The sequence below is a fragment of the Thermobia domestica genome, chromosome 17, assembly GCF_964235325.1.
Source record: "Thermobia domestica chromosome 17, izTheDome1.hap1.1, whole genome shotgun sequence".
NCBI classification, from domain to species: Eukaryota; Metazoa; Arthropoda; class Insecta; order Zygentoma; family Lepismatidae; genus Thermobia; species Thermobia domestica.
Window position 1 is genome coordinate 46,364,626 of NC_137470.1, and position 22,063 is coordinate 46,386,688.

The following is a 22,063-nucleotide window of genomic DNA, read 5'->3' on the forward strand; positions in this document are numbered from 1 at the left end:
GAACAGAAAGAAACGACAGGCCCTATCGCTACTCCTCAAGTACCACTATTTGCTGTAAAAAAGAAAAATAATTGCCGCCAAAGCCCCTCTGATAAAGCCTTGAAAAGGAAGAAATGTCTTCAAATAAAGTATTTTTAGCCTGAGAGATCAGGAACCAAAACCCTAATTTAAAACACTACAGCCTCTTCCATAAACTGAAAACTGGTCAGCAGAATTATCTTTGTTTTTGTGACAAACTGAAGAATCGCGTAGGTCACCGAAATAGTAAACAAATCACATCATACGCTCATCTTTCTCTCTCCCTCTCTCTTAAAAAAAAAAAAGAAAAAATCTTCTTCACTGTTTCCTTTGAAGTACAGCAGATAATGAATGCACATTTGCGACCCCACAGATTTCTCTTTTCGGAGAGGTGCCACGGACCGCAATGAACATTCCGAGGGATTGGAGTTTTATAACAGCAATTGTTTCTCTCTGTGTTTCTTCTTGTGTGTATGTGTATATGTATGTATGTCCTGGGCCTCTAGTAAAAAAAGGAAGAACAACAAATGCGTTGTTTCTCCTACCCTAAATGTGTCCAACTATGAATGGGGGCTGCAAAGAAAAACAGTAAATTCTAAACTTCCTCTATTGTCTCTTCCCGAAATTAATGGTATAGACTTCCTATTTGTATTCGAAGTTATTTTCATTTCTACTTTCAGTAAAAGCGTGGTTACGAAAGTTTGAGTTGATTTAGAGTTTAACGTCCCGTTCAGCAGCGAAGCTATATGAGACGTGGACCTACTGATTAACGTGGAATCCGAACCACATGAGCTCCCGGCGGGAATTAAACCCGGATCTCCCAAGCCAAAGGCGCCTACGCTATAGGCTTACCCACGAAGGAGCTTGGTCGTGAAAGCATGCATTTTATTGCGTTGTTAGTTTCGTCACTTATTTTTTAAATTTAGTGCAATTACTGGTGCTAGTGTCAGTTCGGGATATGTGGGTGTGTTTGCGGTCCTGTGATTAATTTTTATTTCTTCATAACGATTATTTATATTTTGCCTTTGTGTTTAGAACAAATCTCCCTTTTTATGAATAATGATGAAGTTTAAAAACTTAGTTACGTGCTCTAAAATTAGTCGATTGAGGGGATATTACCTATAGGGATGCGCACGAGACGTGTCGAGACAGGATTTTCCTGACAAAATTCGTGTCGAGACACGGCTCTTCCAATAGAAGAATATACATTTTTTGAGTCGAGACATCAGTTTTACAGCACATTTTCGAGACGAGACAGCCACAAATCCTGTCTCGTGCGCATCCCTAATTACCTACCTGGCATTAATTTGGTCCGATATCTGCATTTGAGGATCTTGGGTAAGTACATAATTCGTTCATTAATTTCTAATTTGTATCTGCACGGTTTATATTACATTTTATTTATCGTATTTGGTATTTGATCATGAAGAAACTGATTATATTGTTTCGTTTCATTCAGAAAACTACGTCTATTATAGAATATGTAAGTTGTGTATATTTGGTACCACATTATCTGCGGATGCGGGTGCGGATAGAGATGTTGCGGATGCGGATAGAGATGCTGCGAATGCGATACAGATGCGGATGCGATATTTTGTATCCGAGCAGACCTCTAGTCATACTGAGTGTTCACTAATGAACTTGCACGAATGATTTCCATATATACCTAGCTATCATATGTTTAAAATACAGTGTTCTAAATCATTACGTTTGTAAGTTACATGCGATTTTCTTCAAAATTCCTTAAATCGTGTGCAAAGTAACCCCGCCTTACCGTACATGAAAATTTATACGCGTTTAAAGATTCCACTATGAATTTTGACGGCAGCCATATTGATGACGCCATAGCTCCAAAACCCGTCACAGGATTCTTGGGGATTTTTTGCCAGAAGTACAACATAACTAGTACTACATGCGCAAGCAAGTTTCTTTTGTTATTTTAAATGTCTGGGTTTACCCTCAAAAATGCCTAATTTGACTGTACTACAATAAAAGTTGATATTTAATTCTGGATACACCTATGGTGTTACTTCCGCAACCTTGAAGTTTGAATTATTTTAACTAAAAGTCGGTTGGGAAGTGAACGTAGGGGAGTTATAGTCTTTGGGACCCGCTCGTACTCACTACTGTAGGAAATAGACTGCAATCTGGAGAGTTAGAATAATGTGCGGTATATAAGCTGTACATACAGCGGGACATGAGGGTTAAGAAAGAATTATGGCAGAAGCTATGATAAATCCAAGGACCCCAAGCGCCAAAGATTCGCATTCTGCCATGCAGCAACGGATGAATGAAGAAATTGAAGTTACATTCCTTAACTCATGATAGATTCGGACAACAAATGTTTTATCGCAATTTAAGCAGAAATCCAAGGTTGTTCATTTAAACCAATTCTTTCCAGCTATTCAAGAACAAACGTTTTTCACAGTGCAAAGAACGTGCGAGGTACACAATCCACAAGTTTTCATATGTTCCATTTTACTTTCTTTTCAGACTTTTGAATTCTTTAACATTAATATTACTTTTCCCATGCGAAAAGCGGGCATTTCAATTTTACATGTCGATAGAGCAAAGTGAAAGACGTTGCTCGTCTTTACACATATCACGCATTTCTTTACTTCCAAATATATTGGAAAGACATTATTCCTGCCCTAGTAGGACTGACAGTTCTGAAAAGATTTAGGATTTAGATTTCTGGGCTTTCGGCATCTAAGGCCATTTAGCCCGTCACGTTTGAGGGATGATTTCCCTTGGGGAGCGCACTATTCGGGGAAAGGGAAGGAAGGAAGCAGCATGGTACCTATAAGTAAGGTACCATTCCGGCATTTGCCTGGTATGAATGAGGAAATCCCAGGAAAATCTCATGTAGGGTGGCTGGCCTGAAAAAGCGTTTTACGCTTTTTCGACCGAATGCCCCCAGCGGGAATAGAACCCGAGACTGCTCGCACTGACATTTCAGAAAGGGGGGGGTCAAGTTTAAAGGGGGAGTCAAGCACCACTACGTCTTATCGGCATCAAAATTCCAAAAATTGACAAACAAATGCATTTGAACGGAGCTTTATGGTCTGCTTGAAAATAGAGATGTCGGAAATTGCGAAATTCCTGCGTGTACAAATATCGATTTCGCGTAATACAAGTGTGTAAGCAATTTATAAAAGACAACAGTAAACGCCGATCCTGCAGAACTCCGCGCATTCTGATATCCGGTGTGAGATGTACCTCTCCAGATGGTTATGACTGGAATTTAGAGTGTCCTGTCCAGGGTTCGTTAACAAATATGTACCTGGGCTAGATTTTATTGACCCGAAAAACAAACTAATCAAGGAGCAATGGACTTGAAAACACCCTCGTTTGAGTAAGGTGTGACAGATATAGCCATTTTTTTTGTTCAAGTGACAATTTAACTTATCATGCACTCATGACAACACACGTCATAAACTACATCTCTCTAGCACAACCTGTCAATGTGAATATGCCGATTATTACAAAAAAGAAGCGCTAAATATAATGTGCTGATCCACTGGAAATAACTTGAGATACTGGATTCTACGCGTTGAGATCAATATAGCAATTTCCGATATACCAGGCAATTTCCGATATTCCCTTAGATATATCCAGGAAGCTATATTTCTATATGACACTACCCGGCTACATGCGTTCCAGAATATTCAAACCTTCTTCTAGGAACCGAGAATATAACTGCTTCTCTAATCTCATAAGTTGTCACCTAACGTGCGAGAGATGCAACTGGTATTCATCTCCATTGACATGGTTTACCAGAGCACAATGTTATGTATTGTAGCCTTAAACACAGCACTGAAATCCTGAAAATAATCAGTACAGTTTGACTCAACTCCAAGAAATATATTAAATCTAAAAATTGTGAAACATATTGTGCCTATATGTCGTTACTGTCCAATATCTCGGGATAAATGAAGTCATATCTATCTGAATTTGACGGCTAATAGTCGAACTAGTAGATGTGCAAAGAGAGTTCGCATTATTATTATCAGACGTAAAGTATTGCAACATGAATATGAGTGTTTTTTTTTTTTTTTTTGATAAAGACTCAAATTCTGCGCTGGCCCCTTCAAGAAATGTGTGCTGTTAATGGACAAAATACATCATCAAAAGCAACATCCGATAGATCGTTCAATCATTTCCATACTTCAAATTTCAGTGTTCAAGATGACAGCAAAAGTGAATGTTATTCGGCCAAAAATAGAGCAAGACAGGCATGTATAAACAGTTGTGATATCATCAAAGATATATATCCATCACGAAACAGAGTTAATGCCTTAGGGAAAGCTGGAAATAAAAGTAGCTCGACTTTTGCGTGCCAAATGATATGATCCAAAAACTTTTTCTCTATTCTACTCACATTGCACACGACGTCCCTAAGAACTCCCATTTTGATTCCAATTATCCGATATAGTTCCCGGGATTATGGGGACAGTTAGTAGACATCCCATGGACGTCTACATTAGGGTGGGCCGATTTTTTTTTCAGATATTCAGGATTGAGTAGTTATCAAAAGTTGTGCATTGGTACGAAATGAAGCCATGTCAAATATGTTGATTTTAAAACAATATTTAACCGGGCCCCCGTGGCCCTAAAGTGCCTATTTTTTTTTTCAAATAAAATGATTTTAGGTAATAAGAACATTTTACCAGACAATACTATTAATACAAAAAACATGAAATACATGGTTTTAATATACGCAAATAACTATTGAGACCTTAAATAACTTTCATAACTACCATATTAACACAGGAAAAACCTTCGTATTGAGCCCAGCTCAGAACTCTCAAACTTTAAGAGAATATCACTTTTTCGCATCTGGATGCAAAATGCACAACACTGGCTTTCCGAAGGCGGCGCTTACATTGCTGAATTCAAGTAAACTAGAAACGATATGACTGCGAGCCTCTCTTCCTGTATTGTCTTGCCTTCGAATTAAGGATATGATTTTGAATTACAGCTCAAAATGCAAAACGGTCATTAACCCCATTAAGAAATAAGATACCTCCATTAAGAGTCAAAGAAATTTAAGAACGGTGCTCAGAAGTTATTTGATATTTTCTCTTGCAAATGCTGCGATAGATTAACCTGTAAGTGTGATAAATCCAATTAAATACCGCCGTGGGAGCTCATATTAGATCAGATAAATCAGAGACAAATGACGAGTTGCAATGTAGATAAAGCAGAAACCCATAGGCTCAAAAGAAAGCACGATACACAGATCGATTATGATGCTGCGGTACCAAACACAAGACGGTTACAATCGTTAGCCTCAGTCCCGCACTTGGAACATACATTAAGTGCATCCACCACGAATTCAGACGATGAAGAGTTCGCATGGAGCTATCGTTTAGAGAATAAAATCTAAAGTAAACCTAAATAAACAATAGTGAGCCCTAAACAAATGAGTACCGCAAAATATTTAACAGGTGTCTCGAATAGGTCGGCTGCTAAAAATGTATCCGCTGTTTTAGAAGATATTAATTTACTGAACAAAACTAACCAAGACAAGGTAGTAGATAAAAACAAAATCTGTAGGAAACTAGAAAAAAGAGAGAGAGAGAGAGAAAGAAACCGTCTACAGTGTAAGGCTACTAATTTTAAGGGTCTATTTTGATGGCCGAAAATACCAAACTATAGTTCTAATTGACAATTGCAGTAGGCAAGGCACTGAAGAATATGTGGATTATATCGATTTGACCTATTGGTCAGAAGTAATAGTAACGAAATCTCCAATTTTGGCTAACGTATCAACAGAAGAACTAACAGAAATGATTGTGGAAAAGAGGAGGTTCCACAGTTTGTCACGTTTCCCTTTCACACACAGGCTTGGAGAGGTGTGTAAAGGTAGTAACAGAATCTTCTTCAGAAGTATGCGGTATGTTGAATAGACAGTTATATTCGCGCAAACTGGAAGCATAAAAGTATCTACCAAGCTTCGAACATAAATCTCAATATTTTGTTCTAAGATTCAACTAAGGAGCTTTAAGTAAGAGGAGGGTGGGTGGGTGGAACTCGCTGTGTAGCCACCTCCACGTGGTGAGTTCTGGGCTGGTTTGATGTTTGTTGGTTAATTTTTCATCTTACCTTATGTATTTGTGTCCGTACTATTATATCTATTAAACACCAATCAGACGAAGAGCTGCATATCAGATCAGAACATTTAAAATTCTGGGGTCCAGTTAAAGTATTAGGAATCTGAACAATCTTTTCTATACATACTTAACATAATGGTCTATATTTAAAAAATAACACTTTTCGGACCCGCAGGACCTGGTAAAATATTTTTATCTGCTTTGTTTTGGGGAAGAAACATAGCATTATACAACTTTTGCACGGTACTCAAACTTAATTTTTTGAAAACAAATATTTCAATAATGTTTTCACTACTCACAACTATATTTTTTGAGCATTAACGTTCTTTCGGGCTCCCGGGACCCGGTTAAATATATTTTTATCCGGCTCTGTTTTGGCGAGGAACATGACATTATAAATTTTTCACGGCACTCAAACTTAACTTTCTAAAAAATATATTTCAATAATATTTTCACTATTTACAACTATCTTTTTTTAATAAACGTTCTTTAGGGCTCACGGGGCCCGGTTAAATCACTTTTATTCCGGCTCTGTTTCTGTGAAGAAAAATAACATTGTACAACTTTTGCACGGTACTGAAACTTAACTTTCTAAAAATATATTTTAATACTATTTTCATTGGTCGCTATTTTTTTGTTTTCTTCACAATTACCGTTCTTTCGGGCCCCTGGAGCCCGGTTAAATATGTTTTTATCCGGTCTATTTTGATGAAGAAACATAATATAATATTATACAACTTTTGCATGGTACTCAAACTTAACTTTCTAAAAAAAAAATATTTCAATAATATTTTCACTACTCGAAACTATTATTTTTTTTCAAAATTAACGTTCTTTGGGGCCCCCGGGGCTCGGTTAAATATCTTTTTATCCGGCTCTATTTTGGTGAAGAAACATGACATAATGTTATACAACTTTTGCAAGGTACTGAAACTTAACTTTCAAAAATATATTTTAATAATATTTTCATTGGTCGCTACATTTTTTTTCAAAATTAGCGTTCTTTCGGGCTCCCGGGGCCTGGTTAAATATCTTTTTTTCCGGCTCTATTTTGGTGAGGAAACATAATATAACATTTTACAACTTTTGCACGGTACTCAATCTTAATTTTCTAAAAAAAGCAAAAAAATCGACCGTTTTCGGCCCACCCTAGTCTACATGGAACGCCCTAAAGAATTTCCACGCAGTACGTCCACGGGACGTCCAGGATGGGATAGAACATCCCAGGGAAATCCCTCGTCGGACATACCTAGGACCACATCATCCCATGAGTTGCCAGTGGACATCCCTTTGATATCCCGTTGGATATCCCGTTTTTCGGGATAAGAGTGGACACCTGCATATCCCGCGGAAGTCCTATGGATATCCCGGGAGCAAATTCGGATGATCCCGGAGTGTCCCGCTGTCCATTGTGGATCAGTGTCGGACGTCCCGTGGACGTCCATGTCTTATGTGAGTAATTTCCACCCGCCTCGTAAATATCTATTGAAATAAATGAATTCGAGGCAATTCTGAAGAGTTTGAACACGACATATAAAATGCAAGTAACCTACGCCAACAATGTGGGTAAAAGATCCTGCTCGAAGTGAGAAGTGCCTCAGTCTGTGACAAAACCCAAACTGACGCCCAGAAATGTTATACTGTGCATTTGTTGGAATTGGAATGGCATCTTGTGTAAGGGAGGATCTGTATGTTAAAAAATAGCACAAGTACTCGTAGTAATTGAAAATAAACGGCTGAAACTGGTCAAAGGAGAGGGTCTCGCATACCACCTTTAGAACGTCTGACGCAGTCATAAATTGAGCGAAAAGTCTAGGAGGTGATAGTGCATTCACCAAATAACTCTGACCTAATACTGTTAGACTGCTATTTATTTCGGCACTTGGAGAATTCTCATTTAAGTTAGTTTCAAGAAAGGCTTGTTAAAACTCGTATCATAATTTTGTAACCAAATACTTGTACTATGGAAGTTTTATAGCGACAATATGATGATGATGTAGAAAAAACTGCAGATCAGCAAACAAAACGTTGCATGATAGGTTGCATAACGTTAGTTTCAAGTAGCAGTAAATAAATTATCAAATTTGATAAATGTTCAATACCTTTTAGACAACCTGATATAAGTTCTGATATCAAAACCTGTAGACTTTACAAGAGTTTATCTCGGTAGGAAGTGTTGTACAGTTCTAAAATTGTTTTGATTTCTGATTATGTGCACAACTAGTCTGTGGTAGAAATTTCATTACACTTACACATGCTATTTGAGTCGTTCATTCTCAAACGGGATTTTGTCCAACAAAATTCAATTTTGAGATATTGACAGCATTGTATCACTGGTATTGATAGATTTCGTATGACATATGGTTTATAGATCCAAAAAATCCGATGAGCGGTGCAAATTATGTCTCATACCACGAGAACTACATATAGTGTAGCTAAACCCAAACTATCAGTTAACTCAATATGATATGCTTATTCCGCAAAATTGCCAAACTCGATTTAGGGACCGTTCAAGAATTTTGTGGACCATGATCTAAAAAGTTCACTTGCCATATATTTCGAGAACTACATATAGTGTAGCCAATCCCAAACTATCACTTAACAAAGCATGATGTGTTTATTTCGTTAAAAAAAATGAAGACTCGATTTAGGGACAGCTGAAAAATTTTATGTCCCCTGACAAGAATTATTACCCAGGACAGCAATCTTCTGATCCACTTTTTGGATCATTCCTAAAACTCATGTTTAAGTTTCATTTCTTGAAGTTTTAAGAAGAGTAGCCATTTGCTTTTAATAATATTATTACCTGCTATAAGAACACTCCAAACCAGTCATTGTTTATTCACAAGTCGTTCTACTTCAGACATTACAATAATAATTTCTTTTATAGCTATAACTTTTATCCTGTTTCCGTTATAATAAAAAAAATAATTACATTATATCATTATATCACTTTTGTCTCCGAAATGCCTTATCTCCATTACAAAATGGCTTCATATAGCTCCAAAAGTTATCTTGTCCTTCAAACAGTTCCAAAACGACAATTTTCCAAATTCCTTTTAAATATTTCCTTCAAACTATTGCATAGAGTTTGTTAAAATTTCAGGAATCATTTATTTTTCCGTGATCAATAATTCAGCAAAAAAAAAAAAAAAAAAAGCACATATTAATGAAAATTTGACTATACAGAACTTTTTTTCATTTCTGGAAAATTTTCTTTGGTAGTCAAGATGCCGTTTGGAAATGGATGACTCATTTGCTGTTGCTAAAGTTGTTTCACTCTGCTTACCTCTGTTAATTCCCTCTCCTCTAGTACCCCTTCTTCCGCTTTAGGAATAAGATCATTACACGTTTTGAAGTCCCGAAATGCCCATCGTAAGGTACATCCGGTGACTGCGTAAACATTCTGGTGCGGCTGGAGAAACTGAAATTAATTATATGTAAACATACGAAAAAATATTTTTGTAATATATGATAAACAACATTTGATATATAAAATGAATCCTTTCAATTATATTGAATACTAGCGATACTCCGCATTGTTGAAGAGAGCAACCCTTCCTTTTCCCTTCCACTAACCTCAAACTCAGGAGCGTCGTTTAGGTGGAGCAGGAGAGGGAAATTGCCCCGAAGGAGTTTAAGGAATACATATACTTTAATCGATTGTCTACTAATATACTAGTAAAAAAACGTGAAAATCTTTTTCGGTGGTGCTCTTGTCTCCTCAAGTGAAGTTTTAAATGACTTCCCGGCCCAAACCATATGAATATATTTGTAAATTCCAACATAACGCCTATAAAGAATTTTAAAAATCGATTTAAGAAAATACTGAAAAAAAATATTTAAAATCGGGGGACATAGGAATTTTCAGACACATTAGGCATATCTCTTAGTAATTATTTTTGAATGCATGAATATAAAGACTATTAACGCATGTACTGAAACCAAGAACGTAATGAGAGGGAATTTTATAGGATGCCTCCATATTCTTTATGCACACAGAAATGTTCATTATATTGTGGTGGATACATTAATAATTGGCAGGTTAGATAGTATAAGTGTTTAAGGGCATCGACTTAAGAATCTCTTGAGTTGCTTAAAAACCAGACTTCCGTGTATACGCACATTGCTCTATAGACGTCTATAGAGCAATGTGCGTATACACGAAAGTCTGGTTTTTAAGCAACTCAAGAGATTCTTAAGTCGATGCCCTTAAACACTTATACTATCTAACCTGCCAATTATTAATGTATCCACCACAATATTTAAGATACTCCATATACGTACATAAGCTGATTTATATTGCTCCCTTTTAAGTGCAGGCGTTATTACACCTAACTTCCAAATTAGTGTTTATTTTAAATTTCCCTTGAATAATAATTAGATTCATAAAACATCTTAAGTCACGTCTACTATTATATTGTTGTATCAAATGTAAAAATTAGAAATGAAATTAAAAATAAAAATTATCTGAGAGGGGGTTTTGGGGTCGTTTTCCGGGTGTCACCATTGCTATCAGGTGCACCACAGTTAAAGTCTCCCTTCTCTGAATTAACTGGTTTATGACTCGATAAAGACTGATTTCACGGTTTGGAAAATCCTATCTCCCCGCGGTATCCCAGGGCTTTAGGGAAATAAGATCCCCTAAACCTAGAGCAAACGAAAATTAATTTTATTCGCACTTGTATCCACGTATCCACATGCTGCAATGCTGAAAAAGAATCTTCCTCTAATTTCTAGTTTGTAGGGACGAACTAGACTGATTTTCACTTCCCATGAAAATTGAATAATATTACTAATAATAATAATAATAATAATAATAATAATAATAATAATAATAATAATAATAATAATAATAATAATAATAATAATAATAATAATAATAATGCAAGAAGTAAACGAACATCTTGAATTTAAAAATTTTGATTGAAAGATCATGAAAATCAGTTCAATTCAGTCCATGGCAGATAGAATCAGAAAATTGCCTATATTGCCTTAACAGTTTAACCTAAAAAAGTGTTACTGTTGAGGTTAGGGATGTAATTTGTTTATGAAAGAAAAAGTTCACGAATTTTAGGTTAACAAAACAATAAAAGCTTTAATGAATAAAAACAAACAAAAATGTTTAGATAAAAAAATCAAGTATTATGAAAATTAACGCTGCATTTGGAATATTGATAACAAGTGTGAAAAATAAGGCAGAAGGCCTTAGCACCAAATTTAAGTGAATTACATCTGTTTTCTTTCTTGACCTCCAGTTTTAATAAATTATTACCAGTAACTTGACATGCATAAACAAACTAGTGAGATCGATATACATAGACAGTCATATCTGAAATTTACGATTGATTATCCTTTCATAACGAGTACAATGCAAGCTGGTTAATTTACGACTTTACATTTGAAAATACCTATTTACGTAACATTGGATAATAAAAGATTAGCGTTGATCTGCTGATACTTTATGACCAATTATATTCCTAAAATTATTAATTTAAGATTTGTATAATGTGATGGAACCTGAATTTAATTACCTACGATTCAAGTTAAGCAAAAATTAATATATATTCCCGAATAAGTTGGAATACATTGAAATAGTAATAACTCGAAATAAGTTGAAATAGGTCGAAATAAGTTGGACTAAGTCATGACTTTAATTTAGAATTTAGTGAGAAATTTGAGAGAAAAGTCGAATGAGCTAAAGAAAATGAGTAAGCCTAAGCCTGACTTCTAATTGTTCTTAGTTATCACTGAGAATAAGAGATAATTACACCATATATTAAATTTGATATCATCATAAACAACAAGAATACCTCATACATAATATCCATGTGATAAATATGGTGATTTAACCATGCATAACACACATATACACACATATTAGCAAATATAGCAAAATATAAAGACACAAATATACACAAATTAATCATAAACATAAACATGCATCCATACACATAATACAATTTATACTAGAACATTCATAATAAGTGCAATGACGTCTTTTGAAAGAAATTTTTAGACAAATGTATCTATTTTTCATGATTTCTCTTTTGTTGCAACAGTAACATACGCACGTATCCGTAGGTTGTCGTAATTAGCCTGGTCTATGCGCATAGACTTCTGATCGCTCTATTGGCTTGAGGATCAGAATAATTTGTTCAAATGCGGCTTTGCTTAGCCTACTTCATGGTTATTGCCAATACATACTTTTCATGATAGAATCTAACAGCTGTTCCGTTCTTAATAACATATTTAGTATCTCTAACAAAAACGACTAATCGTGAGATTATTCGCGTTTTTCTGATTAGTAATTAACATTTAAGCTCCCTACGTCGAATACTTTCATTGAGACATGATACAGACTTTTCATAAAACTCCTATTACCATATTTATTGAAATGAATTTACTCAGTTACCAACTCCTTTGTATATGACTTTACAGACATAATGATTCCATACAATTTAAACAATACACTGAATACACTTTAAAAAAAATATCAAGCTTGCTTTTTAATTATCTCACATTAAAAAAATGCCTGTCAATGGCTTAGACGCATTTTCACTGCATACAAATTTAAACATTCTAATTTGAATATTTAATAGTCATATATTATCGAGAATTGCACCATTCGAACCACTAAAAGTCTACATATATTTTGTTTACATCTAGTTTGTCTCTTTTTATCCTCAATTAAGCTTCATGAGTGACACAAAAACAAAAACTATAGGGATTAATATATCTTGAATGAGAATGATGCGGTCACTAATATCACATGCTACATAAGTAAAATTGGCAAAGTATCTCTACAGTTCAATGTAGGCTGACTTTAAGTTACAAAAAATTCTAATCGTTGATAGCTCAAGTTCGAATTATAATGTTTATTTTCAATGCGATGAAATTATGTTTGGAAGTCTAAACTATTTCCGTACTTTAATTTTCGTAGAGAGAACGTCTTGCATTCTTACTTAATGCTGAGAATTTTTCCGTTTTCTACAAAAAAAAATTAGATGGATCCTACCTTTCGTCGTCACCACTGCCTTGACCACACTCGTTGTTGCCACGGCACTGACCATACATACAGAGGTCCTTACGTCTCCTCTTTCCATGCCTGCGCGTCGAATGTCTTGGATCCTGAGTTCTGTCCTCAGACTTCTCCTGAGTCTTCCTTCTGAACTGCCAGGGGCGGCGTCCACCGAAATGAGCACTGTTCCGCTGCTTCATCTCTCCAACAATGCACTTTTCTGCACTAAAAATTCCAATTATTACACTGCACCATTACTCTTTGTGTCGTGAGTGTTGTGTCTCACGAACTAATTATATTTAAATGTTTTTACGAAGTGTTCATGACAATTTCAAACTAATTTCGTATTGTTAGTGCTAGTCTAACTGCTATTGGAAAGTGTATAGGCAACGTTCAAGTTTGTTTTCACGTCTAGTTGGTAATCGTAGCGTCTTAGCGAAATCAGTTTATTAAGGTTTTTGTAATTTGCAGAAAATCTAAGTATAAATGCCTATACCTTAGTGTTGCTGAAACATCGTCCACCGGGCTACTTGTTAACCTAGCCTCGCATACTGTTTCTTAATTGACGTTTGACTTAGTGTAGTGTGTGTGTGTGTGTGTGTGTGTACTCCGGGTGAAAGTTTTTGAAAACAGTTCTTCCCGGTTTCTTCACTACCACTCACTGACGGACTGACTGACTGACTGACTTGGAATTTTGAATTCTCAACTTCTCGATTGTTTCAGACACGCCTCTAACTGCGTTTTTGCTCCCCCTTAATTTTATTTCATTGGTCAGATTATTTTGGTGTCCTCAATTTTTATTTTCTTGGTCTCCGCCTATTTACGGTGTTCAAGCGTCGTCTCTCCAACGTACGTGATTTTTTAAAATTTCACATGTTATATGGAGAATTTTTATAGGGGTTGATTCGGCGCCTCGTAGTCTCGTGCGTGCTTTTGAACCAAGTTACAGACTTGTGTCAAAATTTTATCTTGGTACTGCGTGGCGACATATGGTCTATGATGTGATTTTGACAAATTCACAGAGATTATTTTCCAGTTGGATTCCACTCAATGTGTTCAGACTTTATTATTTTTCTCAATTTCACAAAAAGATGCTAAAAGCTGTTTTTGTTTTCCTTCTTTTGAGCTCACGGTGGGTCCTCTGTATGTGTGGTCTTTTTTTTTTTTTTACGCGTGTGGCTTAGGCAGCGGAGTATTAAGAGACAATAGAAGGGTCTTTCAAATGTCCTCGCCGCAACGACAGGTATACAGAATAAAACAAAGAAAACATCTTACTCTCGGATAGTGAAGAAAAATAACGAATGTCCTTTGCTTCTTTACACACAAAAATGAAAATAAAAGCGATATTCAGTAACGTTGTTCATAATTATATGCAAAATTGAATTAAATAGATTTATTTAAAAATTAAATAAAAATGATGATGATGCAACTGTCACACAAAAATAGTTAATTTCCTACTTAAATTTTGATATGTGTTTGTTAAAATGTTGATGGATAAAATATCCATTATATTTCAGGCAAAAAGTTTCTTGTACGGCTTATATCTCGACAACTACATACAGTGTAGCCAAACTCAAACTACCACTTAACTCAGTATGATGTACATATTATTTAAAAATAAGAAAACTTGATTTAGGGGCCATTGAAAATTCTTGTGGGCTCTGATCGAGAAAAATCCAATATATTTAATTCAGTCAAACATTTTTTCGTTCGACTCATATCACGAAAACTACATACAGTGTAGCCAAACTCAAACTACCACTTAACTCAGTATGATGTGCTTATTGTGTAAAAATGCAAAAACTCGATTTAGAAACCGTTCAAAATTTTGTGGCCCCTGATCCAAAAAATCCAATATATTTCATTCGACCACAAATTTTGTGGTACGCCTTATATCTCAATAACAACATATAGTATAGCCAATCCAAAACTATCACTTAAGTTAGTGTAATGTGTTTATTTCGTAAAAAATGAAGAAAAATACAAACGAAAACTCGATTTAGGGCCAATTAAAAAAAATTGTGGGCCCTGACCCAAAATCAAATTATTCGGCAAGATCTCAATCTTTTGATCCATTTTTGGATCATTCTTAAAATTCTTGTATTAGTAATACTACAGCAAATGCCATAAAGCCGCAATTTTAATGTATAATTTTTAATTTTATGAATTGATTAGCTGAATTACATTCTCCTATTCAAAAAATAAATTTATATCTATATTTATTATACTATTCTAAAAACATGTATCAAGTTTCGGTTAATGCCTTTGAAATGTATGTTGTACAGCCACCAACAAAAGTATCTCCCCCATAAGTGCTGTAATGCTATTACTTGGGGTCCAGGAAATTTGCAGTTGTGAGATCGCCTCGACAGATGCAACCCAACTTACACGAAACTTTTCTCATAACTGACAGCAGTTGGTAGCCCTGATCTAGATGTTTATGCAAGTAAAATTGTAAAGTAGGTGACTAACGAAACAGTTTTCCATTTTGAAATGAATATCTATGGTATGGATATTTTTGTCCATTGAACACCATATGTTATTCTCAATATCGCTGTGTATGTAATATATCATTTTTATACACTGTATGTTTAGAGAAATAAAAATACTCACCACGCACGAATCAGAAAATGCTTGAAACTAGGTGAAAATATATGAAATCTATAACAACTATTGTAAATAAGTTTGTAAGTTATTGCCTCAATTGACAGAACTCCAGTTCTGCTCAAACGAACATTTTTTTTTCTTTCTGGAGAGGAGATCTTGCTTGTAACACTGAGTATGTATTGCAAATGAAACATTTGAAAAAGTTTGAATGCCGGAATTTGAACCCAGGTCTGCCAAATAGAAGTTCAATACGCTACCCAGTTACTTACTGCGTCACTTCAGCTGCCACTCAAACTATTAGCAAGGGGAAAATCGTTGCATGTAACAGTGTATGTCTGTGTGTTCAGAAAAGACTTCATCACCTTTGTGGAGGTGATACCTGACACCACAGTACAAAAGAAAAGTATAGATCGACCTGGATCTAGAAATACTTCCTTTTGGCTCTGTGACCAATCGAAATGTTATCGAAAAAATGCAAATTAACCGTAACTCGAGAACTATATGTTGACGGAATGGCATTTCGAAGTTGGATCAAAAAAGGATATTCTTAATTTTTAACCATAGATGCATCCGATGCACAATACGAATAGTGCCCGGGCCCGCGAGGGTAGCCCCAAATGTTTTAGGGAATTCCTTGGATATTCTACGAAAAGTAAAAGCAAAAAGTGCGGCTGAATTTATGAGAGGTCATATGGGGATAAGATTCTGGATGCAAACAGGTCTCCGTGCTTATTGCACTTTATCACATAGAAGAAAGGATGTTCGGAGGTAATACCAATAAGCTTCGGGAGATGATTCCTTACATGAAGACATGATAAAATTATGGACAATCATGGTTGCACCAACATGTCATTTCGTACCGAAAATTTGACTGATAGATGCTGGAAAGGAACAGAGCTCAAGAACAACGTATCGGACAAAAGTCAGGTAAAAATGTGTAGGAATTATTTTCATTTTTAATTTGTAATAGCGTACCAGTGTGTGTATATCAGGTCATCGCAAGGTTTATCCTGAAGGAGAAGAAGAAGGAAATTATCAGTTGTTCAAAAGGACCACCATCAGAGACCATTGTTGAATAATTGTGAACAGTTTCCGGTGTGTTAGTTCAGTTCAACACTGTAACATTTTGAACCAGCATCAACAACTTTTGGGGACGGAGTATTGGTTTTGGGAAACATGCTATTTGCTCATCATGACCAGTTACTGCCTGTCACTGTACTGACAGCTTTTGATCGTCCTGCCTGATCGGTTGTATAATAGAATTGATAATCCAGTGAAGAAATATTTCCTGGTTATTTCGTACATTCGGAAAACTGTGCACCTCCAACCGTGATCTTTATTGTACAGTGTAAATTAGGTTCCGCGTATGAGTAAAACTATGTCACCTTAGCTCTGTGTCTAACGTTTTCAGTTGAGATCGTTAATCCCTATATAATAACATGGCAAACTTCTTTTCAAAGTATTATGTAAACTATTTGTCTTATGTAGTTAAAAATTTGTCCAGATGTTAACCTACCCGAATACCACACGCTAACTTTTTTTTATTTTTAAACTAGATCTTACATACATTAAGATTACTTTATACAATGAAATATGACAACACTGGAAAGAACATAAATATATACACAAATTCAGGTATTGGAGAATCAGTAGGGTTTCTTTTCCTGCTCGTGGAGGTGCAGTTTCAATCTCTCCTGATCCATTAATACCATTTTTCCTCACTGATCTTCAAAAAGTTGGTAGGGGAGGGAAATAAGTTACGAAATGAGATAAGATCATTCATCTGAAAATGCGGAGAATACATATCTTCGAAGTTACGTTAGTTGACAATCTGATCATATGGTTGGAAGAAGAAGGGGTTGCGGGAGGCAACACTGACTGCTGTCAGAAATGACACAACCTTATCTACCTATACATCTTTTTACTTGTATTTTACAACAAACCTTGTCAAAAAGGGTGCACTTTCCCTATTTTCCTATTTCAACCATTTTTCATCCTAAATCTTGATTCTTGTGGGGTTAAAAAAAAGGAAATATTATTTTCGGCTGAGGTATCTTATCAAACTCTCAATGAAATTTGGCTGATACATGAACTTCTCGCAAATTGGAATGATGAAAAATCGCACGCAATCAATAAAAATATATCTACAGAAAGCTATATTAGTCCATATATCCACATTCGTGCATACTTCTATTTTTGCAGTTAAGCATCCATCACAAAAGAGTTAATACTTAATCTGTTGATGATTTGTGGGTGAAAATAGCCAAAATCTTGCCGAACGAAATCTATTCTGGCGAAAACATCGCGGGATAAAACTTAGCCATTTAAAATCTCGCAGTACCCAACCTTGCATTATCGATTTCTTCTGTATAGAATGTTTAAAATATATATTTAAAATATTCACTGTAGACTTGGAAAATAGTAACAATTATTTTAAATAAATGACAAGACAAAACACATGATAAGTGGTTTTAATATTTTTAAAAGAGGAAGAGATAGATAGGTAAGCAGTTAATTCGCAGCTTATTACTATAACACTTGCCTCGAAAACAGATCTTCGCAGTTAGCACTCAATATATAATTTAATTAAATAAAGGTGCCACTTTTTTGGGGGGAAATTTACAGGTAAATCCTGTTAACTCAGAAACGAAGAACTCATTTATGTAGGCAGATAACGTGTAACTCATATAACTGAGATATTGTACTGGAAAGTTTGCTCCATCATCGTGATATTGTTCTTTGTGAATAATGCAATGAACATAATTGTTTAGAATTATTATAATGGGTAAATATGTTTTGATTAGTGGCGCATTTATGAGGCAATCGGGCTCAAGCCCCCGCGAAATAATTTCGTTATTATTTATTTTCGCAATATACGTACAACACAAATGCTTCTTACTGGTTCTTAAGCCTCCCTCTCTGAAACAAGATCCTAGATACGCTCCTGGTTTTGATAACATTTGGATCTATATTATAAGTAGAAATACTTTATAGTAAGTTCAAACCTGAATTATCACAGAAATAAAAACACGTAAAATGTTAATAACTGTAGTCGTATTGTCGAACAAACTCCTAAAGGGTTGGCCTCTTGAATGAAGTGTCAGAGGTACTTGTTAATTTGCATTTGAAACTAACATCTCTACAAGCGCCTTGGCAGTTTATACTGGAAAATATTTCACTGTGGCGTAAGTAAAACAAACACTGGATATTTGTCGATATCCGTGATGTATTTAAATTTTAGCAATTCGAAAAATATTTTATTTTTTTTTATTTCTAGTTCACATAAAGATTAGATAAACTTCTAGTTTAAGAGCATATCCACCGTAACTAACGCACCTGCTCCCTACAGGCGCATCCCTGCGCAAGTTCACTAGTTCACCCTATTCTGAACGTAATGTTCTCCATGAGACCAGAAATTTATCTTTTCGTCTTGATTATAATCTCGGAAACCACGCGAAAAGTACCTTTATAAATTCGATGCAAGGCAAGAAACAACGACCATCGTCTCGTTTTCGAGACGATAATTTTCTTGAGTGCTGTGGGCAACACTAATTCACCCAAGTCTTGGATCTCAAACACTGTTTTAGTGTAACATGATTCTTATGTAAAAAACTACAAATTGACAAAATGATGGTACGAAAGCAATGAAGAGCATTTATCTACGTTTAAAATATGCAAGACATTACACAATTTACTCCAATAATAAGTATGGTTTAAATATTATTATAAGTGTGGTTTAAATGTCATTGGGGCATTATCCAAAAAGATAACACTGAAAATGCATTAGGTTATTATTTAAAAAAAAGAACTGAAATCTTTGTCTTTTACGACTCACGATTATGCCGGCTGTGCTAAAAGGAATGATGAGAAGGAATAAAATTTTGGAATGAAGCAAGTGGGAGGAAACGAGAGAAATACGAACACAGTTTTCGTCCACCACAAAGTCCACTTGGTGTGATCTGAGATCAAACCGCGGACCCCACCTACGAGAGGAGAGCACTCTACTACTGAGCCACCACGGTCCTCTTTATTCTTTAGACCATCTTAACTTATGTAAAAGGATTCTTGAAATTCCCATATTCTTAATATGCACGAAAACATATTTGATGAATAATATTTCTAATACCTGAATTTATTAGGATTCCGAATTATTCTATGCATAAGTATCGGAAGTCTAATAGAACTGCTATGTCCGTCTCTCTGTTAACTGGTATCAGACCAAAAGCGGTAAGAGATATTTAGAAGGGATTTCCGAAATCGATTTATCGTTCTAAGAGTAGCGTTCATCTCCGTCAATATTCTATATAAATCGGAAGTGATAGAAATCGACCACTTACTGGCCATAAATCAAAACCTATAATAGCTAGCGACAAGCGGTTTTAGGGAATTGATTCAACGACTCTAGAAAATATACTATCTCCATCCATATCTCTCTATTGAATGCCGGAACTGGTAGAAATTTACTACTATTTCCGGTTCAATATTGATTTTCATAGAGAAAAAAACGATACGGTATATCGATAAACAGTTCTCGGTCTTTTTCTTCTTACACATATATTAACTATTTTGCAGTTCGCTATACATCATATAATCCTCTTTTATCTGCATGTAAACTTTTGTTAGTTGATGCAAAAATCAGGAAATGTACAGTATACAGTTCGAATCTACTATTATAAGACGAACACTTCCCTCATTTAAAAGCAACATAGACAGATTTTCTGATACTTTCGTATGTCGTTACCTACAATATGCCTCTACAGATTCGCGGAGATTTTTCCATAGAATCAACTAAGTCTTTAGGATCTATGAAGAGAGAGAAAACAGACTTGGCTCTTGTCTGCTGTCAATCTGCATTCCATCGCTTTGTTTGTCTCCGGACACAACTTAAAGTTCACACACGTGACCTAGCGAGGTGCACAGAATGAACGAAACCTACCTGGTTAGCCTGGTATCTGCTGTTCTGCGTTGTTGCAACATGTAGGGACATATTTTAAACAGCTTTTAAATGGAAGAAAATTAATTTTTAATTATCGCGTTCTAATATTACCCTAGCAGGAAAAAGTAAAACTGAACATGCAATATTAATACTAGCAAACATTTGGACGAATTTTGAAATGTATAAAATAAATAGTGTTCATAATATTTTGGAAAGAAATATGACATGTTATTATGTAGGGAAATCTCAACGCATTCTGTGTTGGACAGTGCCTTAATGATTGTGCAGAGCAGCTGAACAACAATGATGCGGCACATGCCTAAATTGTCTGAGACAGCAAAAGCAATTTCTTGAATATCTGGCCCCACGGTGTTTCTGAGGAGCTTATCAGGAACATGCTATTGGTCGATGTCCATGAAGTTAATTTCAGTGTTGTGTCACTGACATTAAATTTCATAAATCAATTTCGTATAGTGCGTTGATTCGCCATTTAACACTATACAAGTTTTCGAAAATGTCGTAGTTTGTATTTGGAAAGAAAGCTGTCTATCGGCTGTGTTTTGTAAGTGGTAAACCTATTAGAAGGCTTTTTTTAACATCACACTGCTTCTTGAGTTACACGATATCTTAACATGTTCTCTAAATATTTGAGAATTCAAATTCCTAGGCGTGACTTGGTTCATCCAGTGGTTCCATTCAAGGATGCTGTAAAGTAGAGGATCTGACAGGGGTGTAGCCAGCAGGTTTGTGTAGGGGGCCCGTCGTTTTTGAGGGGGGGCCAGCTACAATGTACAAAACCAAAAAAATGTGTTGCTGCTAGTGTTTCTGAGACCTGAAAGAAAGAAAAATTTTGGTTTCTTTCTGGAAGACTAAAAACACTATTTTAGCTTCTTCTTCTTCTTATTATTATTATTATTATTATTATCCGTAAATTATATCCAAGATAATTTTTATTATGCTTAATCAAGAACTACTGCCCGGGACCAAACGATATACTTTTGGGCATAACTATAAAGGTAACCAAGAAGGTTTTGTCCCTTTTCATGGAGGTCGTCTGTTCAATTGGACCTCACACTGTGAGTTGAATGCGAGTGGAGATAAGGCGAACGTCAGCTGTTGGTGTGGGTATATCCAACATACTACCTGGTTGTGGCAAGTCAGACACACCGTGAACTTGCGTAAAGACAGAGGGAACATGGGACATTCACAGAGCGTCATAAGAGCATGTATGCTGAACGAGTTTAAATGGAGGTCAAACGCTGCTGCAGCGAGACAGAAGATATGCCAGGCCTTTAGTGAGGGTGTCATGACGACGCGGACATTGCAGCGATGGTTTAACAAGTTTAAGGACGATGACGAAAAATC

General features: G+C 35.6%; 1 protein-coding gene across 1 annotated transcript in view; it reads right to left on the bottom strand.

Moving 5' to 3' along the window:
- LOC145674005 (uncharacterized) overlaps nucleotides 1-13,355 on the bottom strand; it is a 143,719-nt gene extending 130,364 nt beyond the window's left edge. The window contains exons 1-3 of the mRNA XM_081743830.1: nucleotides 13,153-13,355; nucleotides 12,550-12,616; nucleotides 9,424-9,558 (exon numbers count right to left, since the gene is read on the bottom strand). Of these exons, the coding sequence (XP_081599956.1) occupies nucleotides 9,424-9,558; nucleotides 12,550-12,616; nucleotides 13,153-13,355 (405 nt within the window). The remainder of the gene's footprint in view (nucleotides 1-9,423; nucleotides 9,559-12,549; nucleotides 12,617-13,152) is intronic.
- Nucleotides 13,356-22,063: the final 8,708 nt, after the last annotated feature.